The sequence below is a fragment of the Leptopilina heterotoma genome, unplaced genomic scaffold (assembly GCF_015476425.1).
Source record: "Leptopilina heterotoma isolate Lh14 unplaced genomic scaffold, ASM1547642v1 Lhet_125, whole genome shotgun sequence".
Lineage (NCBI taxonomy): Eukaryota > Metazoa > Arthropoda > Insecta > Hymenoptera > Figitidae > Leptopilina > Leptopilina heterotoma.
This window is the reverse complement of record NW_025110845.1, coordinates 79,834-106,407: the sequence shown is the minus strand read 5'-3', so window position 1 is coordinate 106,407 and position 26,574 is coordinate 79,834. Positions and strand designations below refer to the sequence as shown.

The window sequence follows — 26,574 nt, the reverse complement described above, 5'->3', positions numbered from 1 at the left end:
GAATTTTTTCTTGTAAATAATTGATTTCTGCGAAGAATTTTATTACCTACTTTTGAAGATAACTGAATTCTTGTGAAGAATTCTTTTGTTATTTTTTATGAAAATAATTGATTTTTTCAAAGAATTTTATTAAATTTCCTGAAAATGATTGAATTCCCGAGAAGAATTTTATTTCTTTTGAAAATAAGTGAATTTTGCACTGAATTTTCTTAAAATTCTTGAAAATAATTGAATTTAAACGAAAAATGTTATTACTTTGGAAATAATTGACTTTTGCAATGATTTTTATTAAAACTCCTGAAAATAATTAAATTTAAACGAAAAATTTTATTATCTACTTTTGATGATAACTGAATTCTTGTGATGAATTCTTTTGTTACTTTTTTATGAAAATAATTGATTTTTGCAATGAATTTTATTAAAATTCCAGAAAATAGTTAAATTCCCAAAAAGTAGTTGTCTATTGTCTGCAAAAACCAAAAAAAAATTTTTTAATTTAATATTAATAGTGTAAGGGTTCAATTTAAACGCCTTATATACACATATAAATATTGAATATAATAATAATTAATTAAATATTAATAATTTATTAAACAGTATATTAATATAAATTAATATATTAAATTAAAGAAACCAATGAACCCCTGTGAAAAGTAAACCCTAAATACATTAAAGGTGAGAATTTAAATATTAATTCCAAAATTAAATAAGAGATGTCAATTATTACATTTCTATTGACCTCTCTCAAATACAACCTTGCGTACCAATAATATAAATACGCGAGCCGGGCAGTGAAATATCGCAGCTCATACGAACGAATTTACACTGGTATAAGTACGAATGTACCTTTGCTGAGACGAACGTGTGTGGAGAGCCAAGCACCTGTGCAGAGAGCCAAGCGGTTATACAGAGAGCCAAGCAGCCAGAAGGAGAGGGGAGCCTAGAGAAGTCGACTACTAGAAAGCAGCATAGTGAGTATACTGTATATCATTCGGTACGCCACCTCGGCTCGAGTATATGCATTTGATTATTACAGTGTACGCCACCTCGGCTGCTGAATCTTTTTTCTCTCTCTTTCCAATGAACGCCACCTCGGCTGCTGGAAATTTCTTCTAATACTCTCTCGTCGAGTATTAGATGCTCAATGCGTGTGTTAGGTTTTACCCTTATATATTCGTATACTGCCATCCCTTTCTATAATGTACGCTGCCCCAGGCTATTATAGATCGTATTTTTTCGTAATTTAGAATCTTACCCTTTTTCTTATTTTTTATCCTGGTGCTTCTCACCAGCATCACATATATATTCGCGAGATCAGCCAGCTAAGCCCTCGCAATAGAATATATTTTTTTTATATAAATCTCTAGTATTTTCTTTTGATTTATCTCGGTTTGCTCTAATTACAAGTTAGCCACACCTCTGTAGGAGTAAATTCCATTTAAATACATATCCGTAAGTCGTGTCGTCGCAATTCTAAAGTAAATGCATTGATTTTACGAATTAGATGCATTTCTTTAACCCTCAATATAGATTGATAAAAATTACATAATTTCTTAGAAAGTGTATATACAATTTATATAAGTTCTGTATATGTTAAATTAAACCTCTATGCAATTCTTTCTTTTTTAAGAGATCTTTTATACGCAGCTTCTCAGAAAACGTATGATCTCAAAAAACCAAGTTAATACAAGTATTGTATCTCTGTATTATACTTATTTAAATTTAGACATATAAATGCGCAGCTTCATTGAAAACGCATCGTCTACATATCCATTAAATTTACAAGTTTAATTACACCTCTGTAGCACAACTCTTTTAAGATTAAATACATGTAGCTTCTCAGAAAACGTGTGGTCTTAATTTTCAACGCGATATTATAATTAATATCCTATAGGACTGACTAAAATTATATTCGATTTTAGGAAATTAAAATGAACTTAATTGATATTAATATATATATTGTTATGAATCGTCAAAATAATTCCAATATCATAATTGTTACTATTATTGCACTTTAGAACGTCGTAATTAGAATAGGGAGAAAATCTGTAATTAGCATAGGTTGTTTTTTAATAAATAATTAATTAATAAATTTAATTAAATGTCTCTAATTTATTTCTCAACCTTGGGTACCTAATTTTCTATGAAATTAAGGGTTATAAAAAACGAACCGTTACAACTGGCGACCGTGACAGGACCCAACGTAATTTAAAAAGTAAAATTAAAAAAAAAGACTAAAAAATTAAATATGTCGAGTACAACATCTAAAAGAGGTAGGAGACGTAAAGTTTTAAATAGCATAGATTCGATAATTGATTTGCGAGAAGTATTTGAACCTGTACCGGATGCAACAACTGAACCAGTCAGCGAGAATCCACTAAATGTAGGAGATTATAATATATATAAAGAAAGCACTAAAGTACAAACCACAAAAGAAACAATGCCTGGAAATTCACTCGAAAATGAATTACGAAAAGCTGAAGAAAGTGAATTCGATAAAGAAATCAAAAAATTAAAATTAATTACAGAAAATCTAAAACGCGAGCATAAAACCTTTAGGGATTGGTGCAACTCCATAGACATGAAAGTAGATAACTCAAAAATACAACTCCGCGAAGAAATCGAAGATGCTGAAATTCGATTACAGGCCGAAATCAACGAACAAGTAGCATCACTAAAAAGTAACACCGATACTAGGATAGATGTAATCGAAGATAGAATGGAAAATACGTTTGCCACCGCGATCCTACAAAATGAAAAATTGCTACAATTGAGTGATAAAGAAATCAAGAAATTATCGTCGAAACAAACTAAAGCTGAAGATAGAATAAAAATCCTAGAAGATAATAATTTTCTATCCGACTCACCAAAAAGAAACGAAGGATCATACTCTTGTCCTTTTAGGTTTAACTCAAAAACACCATGTTATGTAGAGGGATCATCTCCAATGAAATTTTTAGAAGAATTGAAAGACTTCTGGAAATTAACCAAACCAAGGAAAGATGAAATACCATATATATTAAACAACTGTTTAAAAGGATCAACTCGTGATTGGTGGGACTTAGTCAAAAATCAAAACGACGGTTTCAATGAATTTTCTTTAAAATTTAAAAGAAGATTCTGGGGAGAAAATATTCAACACGATATAAGAAGTAAGTTAGAATTTGGACACTTCAACTCAAAAGAAGACAACTCGATGGTATCATACACTCTCAAACTATTTCAAGAAGCAAGATATTTAGAACCCTCACTATTAATAGCGGATATAATAAAGAAATTATCTAGACACTTTAGTGAAGAGATAAGATTATGTATAATCACTAGGTCAATAATAGACTTAGAAGAGTTACTAGAATTACTAGAAACACTAGATAGAGCAGGACCTATTAATTCGAAAAGGAATAATGATTCTTGTAAAAATAAGAAAATAGATTCGGACAGAGGAAATACGATAAAAAAGGAAATCAAACAACAGGACCATTGGAGAACAAGTGAAAAACCAAAATTCAATAGCAACAAAAATTCTTACAACATTCGTAGCCTAACAACGGAAGAAATTAAAGAAGAAGAAGTTGAAGAAGAAACCCAAAAGGAAGAATCGGAAAACTAATTTTCCCTGTATTTCAACAAATAACAAAAACGGAAAATAATACAGGAGACTCGGTAACAATAATAAATACTTTTCAATGGAGGGAAGAATTTTTAGAAGATGAACTAAAATTAAAAACTAAAACATCATGTCCAAGAATTAAAGTCAATGTACAAGGAATACCTGTTAGAGCATTAGTAGATAGTGGTAGTCAGATCTCATGTATTTCAGAAAATTTTATGTATATAAATATGGAAAAATTCAAAAAATGTGAGAGCTTACCGTTGGTAAACGTTAGTGCTGTAGGAGCCACGGGAGGTAGACCTATTAAAGTAAGGAAGCAAATATATATAGAACTAGAAATAAAAGGAGAAAAAAATAAACAAATCGTGTTCGTAATACCGTGTTTGTTACAACAATGTATATTAGGCATCGACTTCCTAAAAGAGCAAAATTGTACCTTGGATCTTCAAACTGATGAATTAGTGTTAAAAAACAACAAAATAGAAACCCCAATACAATGTATCGAAGAAAACGAGTGTGACGAAAAATATGATAACAATGAAATTAATAATCCAGTTAAGATAAACGCAACAGAATTCAAGGAATACCCGGATTTCACACAAAAGATAATATCAAACGTAGTTGAAAATAACACGATGATTCCTGCACATATGCAAAAGGCATACAAAGATCTCTTATGGAAATACAAAAAAATATTCGTCAAAAAACCCGGATTGATATCGTGTTATGAACACGAACTCAAAATTAAAGATGGCGTCGAGATGAAATCACGAACATATTCATTACCTATAAAACTAGAAAAAGAAATCGAGATTACTCTGAATCAAATGATTGAGTGGAAAATAATAAGAAGAGCTGAATGTGCTAAAATCAACCCTTTAGTACCTGTGATAAAGAAAGATGGAAAAATCAGATTATGCTTGGATGCAAGAAATCTTAACACCATTTTAGAAGAAGACCACGAAGGAACAGAGAAAATTGAAACCTTGTTGCAGAGATGTACCGGCAAAAAATACTTCACCCATTTGGACATGAATATGAGCTTTTGGCAAATCCCACTTAAAGAAGAATCGAAAAAACATACCGCATTCCTGTATAAAGGAAAATGCTATCAACATAACGTCACACCATTTGGTCTCAAGACAAGTACAGCAGCATTAGTAAGAGGTCTAGATAAGGTTTTAGAAGGATTATCACATTGCGTTATTATATATGTAGACGACTTATTAGTAGTTTCCGAATCCGAAGAAGAACACCTACAAGATTTAGAAAATATTTTTCAAAGACTTCAAAAACATAATATCACCTTAAATTTCTCGAAATGTGAATTCAAGAAAAAAGAAACTAAATTTTTAGGACCTATAATATCCGAAAAGGGAATAAAACAAGACCCCAGTAAAATTCAGGGAATACATGATTACTTAACACCAATTAATAAAAAACAATTACAAGGTTTTTTAGGAGTTATAAATTTTAGTGCCAAATTTAGTAGTAGTGTAGCAAAAGAACTAAAACCCCTACTCGAATTACTAAAAAAGGGACAAAAATGGGAATGGAAAAGGGAACATGAACTAGCTTTCAATACCGTAAAAGAATTATTCAAAAATAATGTAAGACTTCACTACCCAGATATGAATAAAACCTTTTATATACAAAGCGATGCAAGCGATTATGCATTAGGCGTAATTATATATCAATTAGACGAAGATTTTTCACCCCGTGTTATTACATGCGCAAGTAGGACACTAAGAAAAGCAGAAATATCATACAATACTACTGAAAAAGAATTGTTAGCATTAGTATGGATCCTGACTAAATTTAGGGACTTACTACTTGGAACAAAAATAATACATATAACCGATCACGCAGCACTAACTTTCCTCCGTTCATGTAAATGGTTAAGTGGAAGACTCATGAGATGGACCCTCGCGATACAAGACTATGACATCCAAGTAGAACACTGTACGGGAAGTAGTAACACAGCAGCAGACGCACTAAGTCGTTACACCAGTAATCATATATGCGTAAATCAAAATAAAGAAAATAGAATATGTCTTAATACACTAGCGAGAAACATTAATCAATATACTAAAATTGAATTAGGTAAACTTATTGAATATCAAGAAAACGACCAAAACTTAAAAACAATACTCAAAAAACAAATAGATAATATAAAATATAAACTATTCGAAAATGTATTATTCAAAAATTGTAATAAACAATGGAAAATATATATACCAGAAAAATTAGTAAAATTATTAATCAAAAATTGTCATGAAATCTATGCACATATAGGCGCAAAAAAATGCCAATTGATGTTGAATGAAGATTTTTACATTAAAAATCTTTTACGAAGAATAAAAGAATATACACGTTCTTGTGATACTTGTCAACGTAATAAAATCACCAATAAGAAATCAGTCATTGAAACTCAAACAATAATGATTAATAAACCAAGAGAAGTAATATTCATAGATTTTTACGGACCTCTACCAACCTCAAAATTAGGAAATCGTTACATATTAGTTGTATTAGATGGATTTTCTAAATTCGTAAAATTATATCCACTACGCAAACAAACTACAGAAGCAACAATTAATAAATTATTCCAAGATTATTTCCCCAAATACGGAAAACCAACGCGAATAGTAACAGATCACGGTACACAATTCACAACCAATATCTGGACTACAAAATTAAATTCAGAAAATATTAAGCATACATTGACCTCAGTTAGACACCCACAATCAAACATAGTCGAAAGAACAAATAGAGAAATATCAAAATTTTTAAGAATAATTTTAAAAGATATAAATCACTCCTGTTGGTATGACAAATTACCAATAATAGAAAAAATACTAAATGAAATACATCACGACTTAACCGGATATACCCCAATCGAAATCCATTTAAATAAAAAACCATGTAGATTCTGGGAATCATATATTCCAAAATACCTTACAAACAAAACCCTGAGTTTAAATCACAGATTAATGCTATGTAAAGATGCATTTAATAATAAAATTTCAAAAAATAAAATCAAAAACCAAAAAATGAAATTAAATGAACCATATAAAAAAGGAGATTTAGTTCTTATCAAGGCTTTCAATTTGTCAGACAAATTATTAAAAAGAAGTTCCAAGTTTATGGCAGTATACGAAGGCCCTTACACAATCAAAGAAATATTAAACTCATCCTCATATATTCTAAAACATCCTACCAAAGACACTATTAGGGGAAAATTCCATCATCAAGATCTAAAACTATATTATCTCAACCCCGAAATGAAACTAAAAGATTCCAACTAAAAATATAAAATTGTTTTATTTTTTTTTAGTCATGGAAACAAAAAACTCATCTACACAAACTCTACCTAGGCCATTCATTGAACAGCGAGACGTATGCCTTCAAGCCAATTTGGCTAGACCATTTTTCATAAGAGTAAAAAAGGCAGAACACAAGATCATGACCTGCAGACCAAGAACCATCACACCAAAAAAAAAGAAGGCAACTCGCAGGAAGAACTACAAAGTGAGCCCCGTAGAAACAGATCCGAATCCAAAAATAGAAATTCCTATTATGAAGAATGTAGGCATTGATCCAATGGATCCAAGTAATTTTGCTAATATAGTAAAACTCTATAGAAATAAACATCTACAAAAACCAATACAAAAACCAACAATTAGAAAGATTCAAAAAGTTAAAATCAACCCCGTTTGTCTCCCATTAATCTTGGCACAATACCACAAAGACAAACAAATAAAGACACAAAACACTAAAAACACAACCAACACCCAAACAAACGACGAAAGCATTATATTAGATATATCAGACACAGAAAAAATCGAAATTGAAAACATGTACGAATGTACCTTTGCTGAGACGAACGTGTGTGGAGAGCCAAGCGCCTGTGCAGAGAGCCAAGCGGTTATACAGAGAGCCAAGCAGCCAGAAGGAGAGGGGAGCCTAGAGAAGTCGACTACTAGAAAGCAGCATAGTGAGTATACTGTATATCATTCGGTACGCCACCTCGGCTCGAGTATATGCATTTGATTATTACAGTGTACGCCACCTCGGCTGCTGAATCTTTTTTCTCTCTCTTTCCAATGAACGCCACCTCGGCTGCTGGAAATTTCTTCTAATACTCTCTCGTCGAGTATTAGATGCTCAATGCGTGTGTTAGGTTTTACCCTTATATATTCGTATACTGCCATCCCTTTCTATAATGTACGCTGCCCCAGGCTATTATAGATCGTATTTTTTCGTAATTTAGAATCTTACCCTTTTTCTTATTTTTTATCCTGGTGCTTCTCACCAGCATCACATATATATTCGCGAGATCAGCCAGCTAAGCCCTCGCAATAGAATATATTTTTTTTATATAAATCTCTAGTATTTTCTTTTGATTTATCTCGGTTTGCTCTAATTACAAGTTAGCCACACCTCTGTAGGAGTAAATTCCATTTAAATACATATCCGTAAGTCGTGTCGTCGCAATTCTAAAGTAAATGCATTGATTTTACGAATTAGATGCATTTCTTTAACCCTCAATATAGATTGATAAAAATTACATAATTTCTTAGAAAGTGTATATACAATTTATATAAGTTCTGTATATGTTAAATTAAACCTCTATGCAATTCTTTCTTTTTTAAGAGATCTTTTATACGCAGCTTCTCAGAAAACGTATGATCTCAAAAAACCAAGTTAATACAAGTATTGTATCTCTGTATTATACTTATTTAAATTTAGACATATAAATGCGCAGCTTCATTGAAAACGCATCGTCTACATATCCATTAAATTTACAAGTTTAATTACACCTCTGTAGCACAACTCTTTTAAGATTAAATACATGTAGCTTCTCAGAAAACGTGTGGTCTTAATTTTCAACGCGATATTATAATTAATATCCTATAGGACTGACTAAAATTATATTCGATTTTAGGAAATTAAAATGAACTTAATTGATATTAATATATATATTGTTATGAATCGTCAAAATAATTCCAATATCATAATTGTTACTATTATTGCACTTTAGAACGTCGTAATTAGAATAGGGAGAAAATCTGTAATTAGCATAGGTTGTTTTTTAATAAATAATTAATTAATAAATTTAATTAAATGTCTCTAATTTATTTCTCAACCTTGGGTACCTAATTTTCTATGAAATTAAGGGTTATAAAAAACGAACCGTTACAATAGTTTATTTAATATTAATAAACTATGTGGTAAATAAGATTTTAAATTGATGTTATTTAAAAATATTTGTAAAACTCTATCTTAATTAATGTTTATATTTATAAACATTAATTAAATATAAACAATAAAATTTTGAAAAATAATGGAAAAATTCAAATTTCTTATTATTATAAACCAGGGACCATCACGAAAGTTTAGTTTCGTTTTAGTTTCTGAGTTGTCACAAAAATAAATTAACTAGCTGAGTTTAGTTTCGTGTCGACACAAAACTAAATTAATAAACTGAATTTAGTTTCGTGTCTACCCGAAATTAAATTAAGTTGACACCTAAGTCACCTAAAATCAATGCAAAAAGAGTCAACTTTCGGTACACTTTTCTCGAAAACTATTATTCCAATTGCGTTCGCCCTTTTTTCATTCGATTACAAATATAATCAATTATATGAATAAGAAGTTACACGACGTTATCTTCAATAGAAACTTTTTTATGCATATTTATACCAAAAGCAAAATAAAAATACCATTTTCTTTGATTCATTGACTCATATCTTCGTTTGTGCAACTCAAAATGATGTTAAACTTCTTATTCGTATTCTTGGAACCTTACTAAACAAAGTAAAAAAAAATTACAAATCGGTTTAGTAGATTCGGAGAAAAGTGTACCGAAAGTTTAAAAATTGGAAAAAAACAATTTTTACAGGAGACACGAAAAAAGAAAAAATACTAAAAACTCATGGTATTCAGAATCATGTAATCAGATTTTTTCAACTCTTCAGAAAAGGTTTTAAAAAGTCTTGTTCTATTCCTAATTGAGTCTACTTTTAGAGAATCAAATAAAAAAAATCGATTTTTTGTCATTTTTCCACTTAGGTGTCCCCTTAACCAATTAGATTATTAGTTTCGTGACGACTCGAAACTAAATATTAATAAATTGAATTTAGTTTCGTGTTAACTAAAAACTAAACTAAAAATCTAAATTAAAATTTAAAAAATTGAATTTATTTTAGTACACATCGAAAATAAATATTTTAGAAACTCAAGTATTTAGTATTAAATAAAAAATCACAGCTAACAAAATACAATATTTAAAGAAATAATAGAATTATAACTTTAATAATAGATATAAAATAGTATGAGGAGACTTCAATAGAATTATAAAGTGAACAAGATTTTTATGCATTTAAATCTTGAAATATTTTGTTTTTTCTTTTTAGTAATTTTTTGACTGACACTAAATATTTAAGTTTTTGGACTTAATTTTCGAGCCGACACGACACGAAACGAAATGAAACTTAAATTTCAAAAACAAAATTTGCACAATTTAGCAGTTTTTTTATTTAAAATATTTAAAAAATATATATTTTTCCCCATTTTTTGAACAATGGAAATATTGGTGAATAATTTATAGTTTAGTAAAAAGGCACGAAATATAATCCTACATTTTTTATAAAAAATAAAAACTGCATGTAATATGTTATTTAAAAATTAAAATTCAGTTTACATACATTAATGATTAAAAAAAAAAATTAATTACACAAATTGATTTGCATTAAAAATTGTACTTTAATTTATAAATTAAATTTAACATTCCAAAATATATAAAAATGTCTACTAAATTTTCTATAATAAAAAAACGTATTAAAAAGTATGATATAAACTTAAAACAAATAATGATAAGGATTATTAAAATTAGGATGCAATTTTTTTCTTTATTATTCACAAACACCAACACCACAAAACACTAATTCAAAAATAAATATTCACTTTCACGTAATATATAAGCAATTGTAAAACTGACAATACTATTAAATTAAAATTGATATGTAAATGTAAACATTTAACTATGACATAACCTCACTTACCAAAAAAAACTGTTACTACAGTTGGTAAAATAGAAATTAAAGTTACTTAGTAAAAAGAATCCAATAGGTAATGTGTATATTATATTTTCAAAAATGGATGCAAGTGGCGACTTGGTTGAGCGCGTTAAGGCGCTATTCCAGCAGCCGACTTGATACCTTTAGACTTATCCATCAGGCTATACAAAGGTTCGAGTCTGCTTACCCTCGCACGTTTAAGATTATTATTTTCGTTTTTTTTTCATTAAATACAATTTTTTATTTTAGGTCAATGAAAAATATGAAAATCTCTTAATTTTTTAAAACTTTTTAAACAATAAATTTATCTACAAAAAAATTAGAATAAGTTTTGGAAATTTCTAAATAATTTCCAAGAAACTACCTTTGGTAATTTCCAAGAAGTTTACACGGGTAAATAACAAGAAGTTTCCAAAGAGAGTTTCCAGCAAACTTCCAGGAAGTTTCCAGGAAGTTTCCAGAGATGGACATTGTTGTATTCCGGGGAAGCTTCCAGGAAATTACCAAAGGTAACTTCCGAAGTTGCCGTGGGAAACTTCCTGGAAATTTCCTGGAAGTTTTTGTGCTATCTGGGCGAATGCTAAAAACATCGAATCGTTAAAAGTTCGAAATAGTTCTTTGTTTTAAGTTAATGTCTACTGAAAACAATGAACTTTTTCGAACTTTTGACGATTCGATGTTTTTAGCATTCGACGTTTTGAGCATTCGACGAATTGACAGTTCGATGTTTTAACATTCGACGTTTTTATCATTCGACGTTTTAAACATTCGACTACTTTACCATTCTACTACTTGGCAATTCAAACAGATGGCGTTTCGACTACTTTACCTAGAGACGCCTGTTTATCCCCGTTAATGCAAAAGCTCTAATAGTCATTTGATCTAATTTAAAGGTTATAAATATTCAAATGATCTAAAGAACATTGAATATAATGTGATTTTATATAAAAGTCTAATTAATAAAATGAGTTTATTCTATAATTTATTTTTAAGCCAATAATCAAAATATCCAATTCGCATTTTCTATAATCATAAGCAATTATAAAATTTTTTCACGCAAACTTTCAACTGATAAAATAGTTGTATAAGCCAAAGTTTATTTTTTATAATTTTATAATAACCTAATTTTAAAGTGTTATAATTTTTAATTTGTATAAATTGTAATTTAACAAATGTCTGTCAAATCTAAATGTAGTAAAATATAATTTATTTGAATAAAATATCTTTTTTAAAAAATGCTAACAACCTCGAATCGTCAATAGATTAAATATTCAAAACATCTAATCGTCATTTCATCCAATGCTAAAAACATCGAATCGTCAAATGGTCGAATGCTTAAAACATCGAATCGTCAATTGATCAAATATTCAAAACATCTAATCGTCATTTCGTCCAATGCTCGAAACGTCGAATCGAGAAAAAGTTGAAAAATTTGCTTGATGTAAGTTAACATTTATTTAAACCAAGCAAATTTTTCCAATTTTTGTCGATTCGACGTTTCGAGCATTGGACGAAATGGCGATTAGATGTTTTGAATATTTGATCAATTGACGATTCGATGTTTTAAGCATTCGACCATTTGACGATTCGATGTTTTTAGCATTGGACGAAATGACGATTAGATGTTTTGAATATTTGATCAATTGACGATTCGAGGTTGTTAGCATTTTTTAAAAAAGATATTTTATTTAAATAAATTATATTTTACTACATTTAGATTTGACAGACATTTGTTAAATTACAATTTATACAAATTAAAAATTATAACACTTTAAAATTAGGTTATTATAAAATTATAAAAAATAAACTTTGGCTTATACAACTATTTTATCAGTTGAAAGTTTGCGTGAAAAAATTTTATAATTGCTTATGATTATAGAAAATGCGAATTGGATATTTTGATTATTGGCTTAAAAATAAATTATAGAATAAACTCATTTTATTAATTAGACTTTTATATAAAATCACATTATATTCAATGTTCTTTAGATCATTTGAATATTTATAACCTTTAAATTAGATCAAATGACTATTAGAGCAATTGCATAAACGGGGATAAACAGGCGTCTCTTTACCTATGGGATTTTGTCGTTAATATTTAAATGATATTTATATAGAAAGATAACCAGAAGGTTTCCCATAATATTTTGCGTATTATAAATAGTTTGAAATGACTAGACACAATTATATTATATATTTAATTAAGATTTATTCTTTCAAGTATAAATAGATTTTCACTCAGCGTGGTCCCGTACGCAACTGTACATATCTAAACTCTAACCGTATCACTTTCTCTCTTTACGCATGAGAGAAAAGAATCGTCGCGCGCTGGACGCTCTGTCCTTTTCTGTGCAAGAGAAAACATCTCGTATCTCGAGAGAGAATATTACAGAATTCAAATTTACCACACTGCGATCCATACAGTACTCCCCCCCAAGTGTAACGATACAATGCAATATGCAACGATGCAAGGGAGAAATAGGGTAAGTGATAGTAAGTTCGGCCACCCCCCAGTGGTCGGCCACTTTATCTTATTTTCCGTGAAATTAAAACAAATCACTAATGTCGAAAGGTAAAATTTTTTTTACATCTGACATAACCTATAATGCGTGACTTTAAACACGTAATAATAAAAGAATACAACAACGTTTCTTTCAAAATAATATTTATTTTCAACAAAAAGACTCTAGATTTTACGTTCTAATATCAAATTAAAGAAAAAACTTCGTAGATTAGCTAATATTTATTAATATTTATGGTGGCCGACTACTGTATCTGTTGTGTCCGACTATTGTATCAATGGCCGACTATAGATGTTTTCTACTTTTTGTGAAATTATTGTTTTATTTCGTTGCATAATGATCATTCGTTAAAGAAAATTAGCAAATTTTTATCGCAAAAGTGCCACGAACTCATAACAAATAGTTAAAAATTCGAAAAGTTGACCATTTTTTGGAAAAAAAATAAAATGTTCCGGTCTGTCCTTAAGTGGCCGTAGACTGTATCACTTAAGGCGCTAGCACAGCTCCTACTGCCTGCCTGCCTGCCTGCAGGTTGACATGGTAACACATTAGAGTAAGAGAGTCAGAAAATTCAAATTAAATGTTTTTTCTCTCTCACTCTTACGGCGCCTGCCTGCGCAGGCAGGCAGGCAGTAGAGGTGAGAGTGTACCTTAACCCTACATTATAATGTAAAACATAATCTATTTAATTTAATTAATATCGTGGGATCGTGACTAGAGTTTAAATTAATAAGGTAAGTAAAAATCTTAATATATAAATCACGTATAAGTGTAAAATAATAATATTGTATAACGACGATCGATCATAGAATAGTAAAAAAAATATTTGTAATTATATAATAAATATTTAAAATAATACTTCGCACTTTTTAAAAAAAACTAAATTATGATATCGCTTAATATTTTATCGCAGTCACATCAGTCTTTTTAGTTTAATACTTAGAATTAATTAACAATATCTCAATATTCAATACTATGTTATTTTAAAAGTTAAATTTCTGACGATAAGATGTTATTTTTTTCCGGAAAGATCGAAAGAAACTTTTCTTTTATTTGTATACGTACGTAAAATTAATGGTCTAGACCTAGGATTATTGTTAATTGGCGAAGTCTGATTTGAATTTAAATCTTTTTTAGCACTCGTTGGAATGCTGGATCGATTAGGAACATTAGACACACCTGGTACACCCGTTGAAGTTGAAGGCAATTCTGAACGCGCTTCGCTTGCAAGCTCAACAGAATCATCATTGTCACTGAGAGCAAAATATGCGGGCTTTAAATTTTCAACTGAAATTTGTTTATTAGTACCATTAAGCTCTACCTCAAAAACTCTGTCCGAAATTCGTTTAATGATTTTATGAGGACCTGAGTATGGACATTCTAAAGCTTTCTTAAGGGCATGTCCAAGGTGTAAAATGTAAACAAACCAAAAGGTAAACAAACCAAACACAAAAATCGCACTTTTGTAACAGACGTTTCTCTTACAAAAATTAACATTTTTACACTTTCTCTACAAAAATGGAAAATTAGAGTTTCAAAGTGTACAAAAAATTCATTTTTGGCTATGAGCTATAAAAAGCAATTAGTAAAATAACTAATTAAAGTGACCTGTAAAATGGCATTTTTGACGCGTCGCGAAAATAAAACTGTTTGAGTATATCAACCGCACTGACGATGAAGAATTCTCATGTCAGCGATTGGACCTTCAACATGTGGAAAGGGAAATTTTTCCCTTTCCTCCTTGAAATTACAAGAGAAAGGGTAAAAACTTCTTCATCGTCCGTGCGGTTGATATAGTCAAACAGTTTAATTTTTCGCGACGGTAACTCTGTTGCTCGCTGCGCGTGCGCAGGCTGTAACAAGGTCGCAATGATATCACTATGCGAAAATGCACATTTTGTTTTCGACTATAACTTTGTTGTTTTCTCATGCTTTCAGCTATGCTAGGTATAGTTACCAAACTCAATACTTTAGTTAACCATTTCCATAAAGAAAATATGAATTTATATTTATTTATGCAAATGAGATGGTCGAAAAAATGCTTCTCTATTCGGTCTATAGTGAAGCATTTTTTCGACCATCTCATATGCATAAATAAACATAAATTCCACGGAGTAATAATAAGGAGACTGTACTACCAGTGAGATACCGTGCCAAATGTCTGCCTTGGTTCACTGAGTAGTAAAGACTTCTCAAAAATAAAGCGCATGCGCAGTTTGCAACTATCTTCGTCACTCTTGAAAGAACGATGAGAGAGATCATTATTTTGACGTGCGAGTTAGAAAGTGTGGTTATGTTTTATTGTTGACAACAGTAACTATACGGGAAAATCAACATTTAAATAAGAAAAAATATTAATTAACAAACTGCAAAGAGAAGAGTAAGTACAATATATTATAATATTAATAAATTGTAATATAGGTGTGAGTAGATATTAATAAAAAGATTATTTTTGTCGAACAGGAGTAATTCTTTTCTTTGTATGATAAAGTGAATGAATACAATATAATATAATGCTATAATCGCTATAATGCTAATATAATTAATATCTACTCACACATTTCCTATATTACAATTTATTAATATTATTTAATAGTATAATATATATTGTCAACAGTAAAACATAACCACACTTTCCAACTCGCACGTCAAAATAATGATCTCTCTCATCGTTCTTTCAAGAGTGACGAAGATAGTTGCAAACTGCACATGCGCGTTATTTTTTAAAAGTCATTACTACTCAGTGAACCAAGACAGAAATCTGGCACCAGTTTGACTAGGGGATACGCTGGAGAGCAGTCTCCTTATTATTACTCCGTGATAAATTCACATTTTCTTTATGGAAATGTTAAACTAAAGTATTGAATTTGGTAACTATACCTAGCATAACTAAAAAAAATGAGAAAATAACTAAGTTTCATTCAAAACAAAATGTGCACTTCAGCATGGTGCTGTCAATGCATTCTTAGTATGGTCTGCGCACGCGCAGAGAGCAACAGAGTTCTCGTTGCGAAAAACTAAAATGTTTGACTATATCAACCGCACGGACGATGAAGAAGATTTTACCCTTTCTCTTGTAATTTCAAGGAGGAAAGGGAAAAATTTCCCCTTCCACATGTTGAAGGTCCAATCACTGACATGGAACTTCTTCATTATCCGTGCGGTTGATATACTCAAACAGTTTATTTTTCGCGACGCGTCAAAAATGCTATTTTACAGGTAATTTTAATTAGTTATTTTACTAATTGCCTTTTATTGCTCATAGCCAAAAATGATTTTTTTGGACACTTTGAAACTCTAATTTTCCATTTTTGTAAAGAATGTGAAAAAATATTAATTTTTGTGGGAGAAATCGCTATTACAAAAGTGCGATTTTAGTGCTTGGTTTGTTTACCTTTTGGTTTGTTTACATTTTACAACTTGGACATGCCCTTAACTGTACCAACTTTGACAAATACATGAGAACAATTAAATAAATTTTTGAAAAAGAATATTTTTCTTTTGTGCCTATGCTCAACCGGCACTGGTTTAACCAATTTCATGTGTTCCCGAAATTCTTCCACGAAGATTTGTCGATTAGCGGAAAAATCTTCTGGAATAACAAATTCGCCCGGTATTCTGAGGGTGGTACCGTAGAGGTATTCGGCTGGCGATGCCCCCGAAACCAAAACGTTGTTTCTAAGTCCCAACATGACTGTGGAAAGAGAATGAATCCACTTAGAATTATTATGGCACATAATCGCAGCTTTAAGAGTGCGGTGCCAACGTTCAACCAACCCGTTAGCAGCGGGGTGATAAGGTGTTGTTCTTATTCTATTGCAACCTGAAAGTTTCAACAAGGCAGAAAAAAGTTTCGACTCGAACTGGCTGCCCTGGTCTGTTGAGAGAGTCTCAGGCGAACCATAACGAGATATCCAACAATCGAAAAAAGCACGGCAAACCGTTGTCGCTTCAATATTTTTTAACGGAATAGCTTCCGGCCAACGAGAAAATCTATCGATTAAAGTAAGACAATACTTAAATCCTTCACATTCCGGCAGTGGACCGATGATGTCCATGTGGACGTGACGGAAACGACTATCCGGAGCAACAAATTGAGAAGGAAGCAGTATGTTATGTCGCGAGACTTTAGCTCGTTGACAATGAAGACAAGATTGACACCATTCTTTTATGTCTTTGTTCATGCAAGGCCAGACATATCTTTTTTGGATTAACCTATTAGTGAGCTTTCCACCAGGATGAGCAGCATTATGGAGAAGATGAAAAATTCGAGTTCGCATAGAACTAGGAATATAGGGACGAAGATTGTCACCTGACACATCACAAATCAATGAAATGTTATTCCAATGGAATCTTTTAAATTTAAGAGAACTATTATTGTTATTAGAAATTGATTTTAACTCTTCGTCGTCGATTTGAGCTTTCGAAAGCTCATTAAGATCGATTTCCGTAGGGAAACTAATCGTATCTGCGCGAGATAAAGAGTCAGCTACTACATTATTTTCACCTAGAAGGTATTCGATATTATTTGTGAATTAAGATAGAAAAGAAAGCTGCCTTTGTTGTCTGGGTGAAGCTTTTTCCGTACTTTTCTGCGAGGCATAAACCAAAGGCTTATGATCTGTGCATACCTTAAATTCATGACCCTCCAGAAAATAACGGAAATATTTTACAGATTCATAAATGGCAGTCAACTCGCGATCATATGCGCTATATTTTGTTTGTGCCGTATTAAACTTTCTCGAGAAAAAAGCTAAAGGACGCCAGGATCCATACAAATATTGCTCTAGGGCTGCTCCCATCCCCAAGTCCGAAGCATCTGTTACAAGACGTGTAGGAGCTTCAGGGGACGGAAAGGCAAGAAGAGTGGCCTGAGCAAGAGCTTCCTTTAGTGCAATGAAGGCATTTTCCGCGACTGGAGTCCAATTTACCTCACGCTTATCGTTTTTCCGAGTATCGTGTAAAAAGGCGTTCAAGGGTCGCTGGATTTGCGCGGCATGAGGAATGTAACGACGATAGAAGTTTATTAAACCGAAAAAACGTCTCAATTTATTAATAGTGTTCGGTTTTTCGAATTCCCTAACCGCTTTGACTTTTTCCGCTGTAGGGCGAGAACCGTTTTGATCAATGTGATGGCCTAAAAACTCGATTTCTGACTGTCCAAAAATACATTTGTCCAAATTGAGGCTTAAAGAGTATAATTTCAATCTACCAAAAACAATATCGAGATGACTCTCATGCTCCTTTATATCGCGGGATGCGATGAGAATATCATCCAGATAAACGAATATAAAATCCAAATCCCCTAAGGCCTTAAACATATATCTTTGGAAAGTTTGACCTGCATTCCGCAAGCCAAATGGCATGCGCAGGAACTCAAACAGTCCAAAGGGGGTAGTTACCGCCGTTTTAGGTACGTCATCGGGGAATACAGGAATTTGGTGATACGCCGCGTGTAAGTCTAGTTTAGAAAAAAATTTTGTACCACGAAGATTAATAGAAAAATCATGGAGAAAAGGTATTGGAAATCTATCTGGGATAGTAACCGTGTTTAAAAGTCTGTAGTCACCACAAACTCTCCACTGACCATCTGATATCAGGACCATGTGGATAGGAGATGCGTGACAGCCACTAGAGGGTCGACATTTATCCGATTCGACCATGGATTTAAAGTGTGCTTTGGCCGCAACCAACTTGTCCGGAGGAAGCCTACGTGGGCGCTGCGCGACCGGAGGACCGTTTGTCACTATGTGATGAAATATACCATGTTCATCATTATCTCCCGGATTAATAATTTCAGGATATTTAGAAAGAATATGGTAAAAAGTAATTGACTCGTCAATGGCTCTAATACCTGTTATGGAAGCGATTTTAATTTTACCTTTACTTTTGCTTCCAGACGATAAATCCGTAAGTCGACGATTCTTGAGGTCAACCGATAATCCGAAGTGGTTTAAAAAATCGGCACCGATAATGGGATAAGGCACTGAGGCTATGCAAAAATTCCATGGAAATTTACGGCCAAGGGACAAATCTATAGATAACGCGCGCTTACCAAATGTATTTATCTGCAAATTATTTGCAGCAAAAATGACATAATTGGAAGGGTTAATTTTGTCTTGGGAATTTGCAGGAATTATTGAAAGATCCGATCCGGTGTCTATCAAGAATGTTAATCCTGAAATACAATCATTTATGTGTAAACGTTTTTAAGAAATAATATTATTTATTGTATTAACTACACGCGGCTTATTCAGTTTTCCGAGGAAGTTCCTGGTTGCATCCTGCAAGGTGGTACACATTTATTAGCATTATTTCCAAACTTGCTATGATAAAAACATAAATTATTTTCTTTGTTATTGTAATTATTTCTCCTGTTATTATTATCGTTATTAAAATTTCTATTTTTAAAATTCGAATTGTTTCTGTTATTAAAATTTCTATTGTTGGATTTACTTCTGTTTCTTTTTTTATCAAAACCTGAGCGTTGATTGGAACGGAACCTATCCTGTGCGGAAATGGCATCGACTTTCGCGGTTAAGGCTTCAATTTTTTTAAGTAACTCATCGTTTGGATTTTGTGAAACTGCAGAAGTACACGAAGAATTCTGACCCGCCACTTCGACAAAACGATCGGCTAATTCCGCTAATTTATTTATGTCGGTGACTTCACTTAACGCTAGTGCTGATCTACAGTTGCTTGGCAATTGATCAAGAAAAACCGTCTTTATTACCTCGTTGCTACATTTATCCTGACTAAGGTTGCGAATGCGGCTAAGAATAAGAGAAGGCCTTCCTTCACCAGACAATTCTCCTTTCAATAATTGTCTAAGACGCGATTCTGAAGAAACCGAAAAGCTTGAGATAAGCCGTTGCTTTATTTTTTGATATAAATCGGGAGGGGGAACCTCGAGAGTGATAATGTCGCTGATAGTCATTACAGTATCGAAATCCAACGCAGCCAGTACTGCGCCAGCCTTGGTTTTCTCCGTTCGGACACCGGCATAATCGAATAGTAATTCTATTTCTGCGAACCAAACAATAGGTTCTTTATGATAAAACCCTGGCAACTTAAGAATTTGTCTAAAACTATCCACTGTTCTAGGATTGTTTCCGGGAGGACCGCCAGCGACGTCAACTTCCTCCTCGGCACCATCATCTGTCATGTAATCTTCACTATTTGCATTTTCTGACATTTTATTAAGTATTTGGTTGAGCAAGGCAACAAAAAAATTGAGAAATATAATTATACTAGTAAATTAATCAAGTTTAAATTTTACTAACATAAAACTAAATAAGATTGTTTTGATCAATATTTACCTTTTGACAGAATAATTATATTAATGTAAATGACAAAAGCACAAAATAAATTTTTATTATTTAGAAAGATAAAATTTAATTTTTTTTAAATTGTGTGCAATCCGCATTTAGTGCGTCCAATGACAAGACGATAAAAAAAATAAGTAAAATATTACTAATTTTATAATAAAAATACGAGGTGTAATTGCAGGGTGTTGCAGGTGTCTCCAATGCCCAGGTCAAATGACGATACAAAACCACAATACAAAAAGACAAGTTGTCAATAATTTAAAATCAATGGACGATAATGTAAAAAAAATAAAATAAATAGTCCCTTATAATTAACAACACACAGGGTAATATTTTTTATTTTGTAAAAAAAAATAAAAAAAAGAATTGAAAAAAAAAAAAATTTTAAATTGAAAAAAAGGAAAAAAATTTTTTTTTAAAAAAGGTAAAAAAATCAATAATACAATTATTACAAATGTGGATTAAATAAAAATTAAAATTGATTAAATTGTTTTTAGACGCGACGAATCGAAGTTGGTCGGGAACCACTGTTTCTATTACTTAGAAATATATTTTCCCGACAATCTTTACGTCCTTGGAGTCCTTGGTGTGTTGATTTTGAATTGTCCTCGATTACTTCAATTATTTATAGACATCAGTTGGAGCTTGACCGTGTCCACAGCGTTGACCTCTCATTCACCTTATCTCTGATGATGCTTCCTCGAAGTCTCGAACACGGTGGCCATGAGAAAATTTACAAATTTAAGGAAGGGAAACTGTTATTTCAGCAGGTAAAATGAAGCGAAACATACCTGTTAGCATGGGCTCAGAGTAGACTGCCCATGCGCTGTTTCCCAAAGCAAAAAAAAAATGTTGTCTCAGGAACAAAACTCGAAATGATGTCCTTTTTCCTTTTTTTAGATGGGAACTATTATTCGTCCGTATGAAGAAAATACTTTAAGAAGTGGTCTCAAGGAGAAGTAATCCTTGACAGGAAGAACCTTGTAATGTTGTGGAAAGCTTCCTGTTATCGTCCTAAGTTCTGGGACCAGCTGTAAAATTTTGTGAAGTGAATAAAATTTCTAAGATTTAAAAGAATAAATTTTCAGGAAAAGATTTTTTTTGGAGTAAGTGATAATATAAGGAAAGTGTTGTAAGTTGGTTTTTCAATCATGGAACAAGAATTAAGGTTGGAAAAATGTGCTGCTGCCGGCTCCATTATGGCGTCCGTTGAAAAGGAATCATGTGCTTCCTATCAAACACGTGCTTGGAGAGAATTTTGCAGTTTTTCCACCGTAGAGTCCAGAAAATTTTGAAAATTTTTTCACCAACACTTTCTTGATTTTTTTTTTAAATGTTAATCATCACTTTAGTCACTTTTCCATACTGGATGCACGAGTTATGCACAGATTCAAATTTCGTGCATGTGCTAGTCGGGGTCACCACTATGGGATTTTGGCGTTAATATTTAAATGATATTTATATAGAAAGATAACCAGAAGGTTTCCTAAAATCTGGTATAGTTGATTATTTAAAATTTTATTGTGGAGGTTCTAGCTTGACGGACCTGAAATGGTGACTTATTGGACATTATACACGCAGCGAAAGGGGTACATCACCAAGTATGCAGGCATATTGCGTTCAAGTTTAGCTTGTTAACAATGAAACAGAAAATTTACAAACATTGTTCTGCAAACACAAGAAATTATATTGACCAGGTATGTGATAGAAAAGTGCAAAAAACTTTAAAAGTTACCGAAGCTGGATATTTTGGAAAAATGTCTAGAGTTAGTTAACTAAAAAAATGAATTTTTTATTAATTGTTATGAACATGGAAAAGAAGTTTTAGCTTCTATTATCCTCTTCTATTTACAAAATAGAATGAGACAGTTCAGCAATATTTACTCAGCAGATACATACTAAGAAGCAAAATTTGCAAAAAAAGAAGACAGGTAAATTAGCTGATGGTTAATTTAATTAACTATTGTTATACTCACTCTCTTCCGCTTGGGATGTTTGTGTTTGCAAACAATACCTGCAAAGAAGAAAGAAGCTATCAATTATCCGAATCAAATTTCTACTAAATAAATTAAATATCTTAAATAAATCTCTATAAGCTCTTAGATTTCATATGTATCGACAGCACAGCTGCCCGAATATAGAAACCTGCTTAATCTGAAAAATATTTTCGAAATTAATTAATAATTTCAAAATTATCAAAGAATCCAGAAAAAACGGTAGCATGGTGGGATACGATCCCACGACCTTTCTATTTCCGGTAGATAATAGAATAGATAATTCTTTGATAATTTTGAAATTATTAATTAATTTCAAAAATATTTTTCAGATTAAGCAGGTTTCTGTATTCGGGCAGCTGTGCTGTCGATACATATGAAATCTAAGAGCTTATAGAGATTTATGTAAGATATTTAATTTATTTAGTAAAAATTTGATTCGGATAATTGGTAGCTTCTTTCTTCTTAATATTTAACTGCCGAATGATAAATTCACTTTCTATAATTATAATTGCCTATGAATTGAAATACTAGGCTTACCATCTTTAAGAAACTTCCTACGTTATCATTAAAATAACGTAAGAAGGGATAGTATATGTCAAAGAATTCGGAGAATCTCGGGGTGCATGTAGCTCAGTGGTCAGAGCAGTCTACCGGCAATAGAAAGGTCGTGGGCTCGTATCCCACCATGCTACCGTTTTTTCTGGATTCTTTGTAAATTTTGAAATTATTAATTAATTTCGAAAATATTTTTCAAATTAAGCAGGTTTCTGTATTCGGGCAGCTGTGCTGTCGATATATATGAAATCTAAGAGCTTATAGAGATTTATTTAAGATATTTAATTTATTTAGTAAAAATTTGATTCGGATAACTATTTGCTCCCAATTTTCACTCTTGTGATTACCCAGAAAATTTTCGACAACTGCTTTGAAACTAAGCCATGCGGCTTTCTCCTTTTTATTCATCTTGGTGATAAATTGCTCATCTTTTAACAATTTGCGAATTTGTGGTCCGTCAAAAACCCCTTCTTTTAGTTTCGCATCAGATTTTTCTGGAAACTTTTGTTCCAGGTATTTAAAACAGTTTCCTTCTTTATCTAAGGCTTTGAGAAATTGTTTCATTCCTCCTAGTTTCGTGTGTAAGGATGGAATTATCACCTTTGAAGGGTCGATTAGGGGATTTTCTATTATATTTTTTGAACCTGGTTTTTCATATATTCATAGTTTTCTTTCATTTCCGTTGAATGCGCTATTGGAATTGGAGCATAAATATTAGTATTATGTAGTAGTACTACTTTTAAACTTCTTTTCGAAGAGTCAATAAATAGTCTCCAATTTTCATCTTTGTATATATGTATTTGTTTTTAATTTATTCATGAGTCCGACAACATCTGAGCAATATACCAACGACGGATTTTCATCTTTTGTAAAATATTGTCGGAATTCTTTTTCTCTGTCTCGATAAAAGCTAGCTGTTGTGCCTTTTGATAACAAGTTTTTCTTCTTCAACACTGATGCTAGGTGTTCTGCACAATCCTTCGGCAATTTTAAATCTCTAATGAGATTGCTAAGTTCTTCTTGGTTAAACGTTTGTCGAATCTTTATCTCCTGTTCATCATACGGAAGGTAATAGTCGTCCTCATCATCGGTTCTCATGTCTTTATTTTCAAAATCTAGAACATCTTCAGTTGAACTGTCAATTTCCAAGGTTTTGAGAGAAGAAGGTGGATTGCATGAAATTTCTGGTTTTTTTACAGTGGGGACATTAGCATACAATATGTTCTTTTTATTTTTGTTATTATATCCTTGCACATTGGTGTTGCAAAAATAACAATCTTTTTGATTTAATGGTTTTTCCCACAAAGTTGGCTTTATAAACTTTTGTTTATCCTCTTTTTTATGATTCCAACGAGTTAACATTGTGTAACAGGAACTGCAAATTTTATGTGGAACAAAATTTTTATCCTGATTGGTTATCTCAAGATCAAAATAATCTTTGTAGATCTGTTTGATATTTTCATTTATTGATTTACGATTTTTGGGGACATCGAATTGTCCACATATGTAACAAAATGCATCTGCATTGCTGTCGCATAAGTGTTCCGACGTTGTTACTGCAAAATTAAGTTTTGAAGCCTTTGGAGTTTTATTATTGTTTTGATTTTGAGAAGCCATGATTTATGTGAAAACCTGCACGTTAGGGATCCTGGCCCGATCGCAGGTGAGTCCGCCGTCCTAGGGGTGATAACCCTCATACCTCCCCAGGCCTAAGTATGAGAGCTTTCCGACTTTGACGAGGACAAAGTCAACTCGTCGTCGGACACACTACGGCATCATCCTCACACCCTAACGTCCCCCTGCAGGGCAGCGCGCCTACGATGGCTTCGTTACTTCGATAAACAGAAAGCGAATCATTCTACACATCTCCTTTCGGGCAGTTGTCATCGCCTACTACATTTATCGAAGCAGCAGGATTAGTATTGTGCTGAAACACAATAAAAGTGCAAAGCGTACAAGGTAAACAATGTATTTTTAAGGAATAAGATAGTAAAGGATAGAGGATATTTAAGTTCCTTTTTATCTCGTTGCTTAAAAATTTATTATTTAACTTTTACATCTTATTGTCACATTATTACCTCAATGAAAAAAGCCAACTGTCAGTTTTTGAGAGTAGTTCATTACAAAACAAAAAATTACAGTTCCCGCTACAAAACACTCTACCAAAAAATCTTTCGGAGCAGCCACACGGAAAAAATTTCTGTGCACTGTTTATCTCTATATGTGCACCAATGGTCCTTAATTACAGTACAAATCTTACACTTTAAGAAGGGATCATATACGGCCCTTTTTAGAGACAGCAAACGCACTTCCATCGGACAACCTCTGCATCAACTGCACTGGAAGTGAGACAAGCGGTGCACGGACATTTTTTCCGTGCAGGTGGTTCAAAATGTTAAAGTCTGACTATAGATTCGTAATCAGTGACCCAAAAAACCCCTAGATACCAACTTCGAAGTAAATCCATCAATAGTTAAAAAATTCGTCCCCCATATTGGAGCCAACATTTTAAATTTTGAAAATCTAACTTCAAATTCGTAATCAGCGACCCAAAAAACCCCTAGATACCAAGTTTGAAGCAAATCTATCAATTTTTAAAAAATTCGTCCGCCATATTGGATCCGCCATTTTGAATTTTGAAAATCTAACTTCAAATTTGTCATCAGCGACCCAAAAAACCCCTAGTTACCAAGTTTGAAGTAAATCCATTAATTTAAGAAAAAATAGCCTACCTCTCAAAATCCGACAGATTTTTTGAGGTTAGAAAAAATCCTGACGTGATGGAGCAAAACGGACTTCGGATTCGTGTTCAGCGCGTCAAAATACATAGGGAATGACTAGTCTGGTCTGCCGCGCACGACACTTTTTTTTGTGGGGCTGTGTTATTATATATATATATGGGACGTTCCACGTCAAACGGACCAAAGCTCTGCCCAAAATGTTTTCTAATGAAAATAAACTTATTACATATCTAAATACTCGTAAGCTCATACTGCTTCGAATGAAAAGTGGCAAAATCGAAAATTCAAAATGGCGTCATTACTTCGACTCTTATTGTAAACTTTATTAAAAATTATGGAAACAAATTTACATAGTAGTTTGCAAAAATAGTTATAATTTGCTGAATAATGACTAACTCTTACGTTTTTGGGGTCGCTGATCACAAATCTGATGTCAGATTTTCAAAATTCAAAATGGCGGATCCAATATGGCGGACAAATTTATAAAAAACTGCTCGGATTCGCTCGAAACTGATTACTCAGGGGTTTCAAGGATCGCTGATCATGAATCCGATGTCAGATTTTGAAAATTCAAAATGGCGGATCCAATATGGCGGACAAATTTGTAAAATTTGCTTGGATTCACTGGAAACTGATCATTTAGACGTTTCTGATAAGGAATGGGTGGGGCACTAGCTATTTAATATTATTTATAAAATGTTTCAACACATATTTTTTTTGCTACATTAGCTCGCAT

The 26,574-nt window shown here is 32.1% G+C and overlaps 2 protein-coding genes across 3 annotated transcripts; both read left to right on the top strand.

Moving 5' to 3' along the window:
• Nucleotides 1-668: 668 nt before the first annotated feature.
• On the top strand, nt 669-8,099 carry LOC122512726. Its single transcript, XM_043628756.1, has 2 exons — nt 669-971; nt 6,951-8,099. The coding sequence occupies exon 2, from the start codon at nt 6,953-6,955 to the stop codon at nt 7,664-7,666; it is 714 nt and encodes a 237-aa protein (XP_043484691.1). The 5' UTR covers nt 669-971; nt 6,951-6,952; the 3' UTR covers nt 7,667-8,099.
• Nucleotides 8,100-12,948: 4,849 nt separating this feature from the next.
• LOC122512734 lies at nt 12,949-22,020 on the top strand. Of its 2 annotated transcripts, none has more exons than XM_043628765.1 (3): nt 12,949-13,178; nt 21,043-21,315; nt 21,446-22,020. In XM_043628765.1, the coding sequence occupies exons 1-3, from the start codon at nt 13,146-13,148 to the stop codon at nt 21,506-21,508; spliced, it is 369 nt and encodes a 122-aa protein (XP_043484700.1). In that variant the 5' UTR covers nt 12,949-13,145; the 3' UTR covers nt 21,509-22,020. The 2 variants fall into 2 exon arrangements, 1 of the variants encoding a protein (XP_043484700.1); XR_006302661.1 differs by lacking the exon at nt 12,949-13,178 and adding an exon at nt 20,691-20,871.
• The last annotated feature ends 4,554 nt before the right edge of the window (nt 22,021-26,574 follow it).

What these genes read in the sequence shown, in the direction of transcription:
- LOC122512726 (XM_043628756.1), top strand. Translation starts at nt 6,953, where the DNA reads ATGGAAACAAAAAACTCATCTACACAAACTCTACCTAGGCCATTCATT.
- LOC122512734 (XM_043628765.1), top strand. Translation starts at nt 13,146, where the DNA reads ATGCAATATGCAACGATGCAAGGGAGAAATAGG. An exon ending in CGATGCAAGGGAGAAATAGG is followed by an intron (nt 13,179 to 21,042) that starts GTAAGTGATAGT and finishes AATTGTTTTTAG; the next exon opens with ACGCGACGAATCGAAGTTGG. An exon ending in GGAAACTGTTATTTCAGCAG is followed by an intron (nt 21,316 to 21,445) that starts GTAAAATGAAGC and finishes TCCTTTTTTTAG; the next exon opens with ATGGGAACTATTATTCGTCC.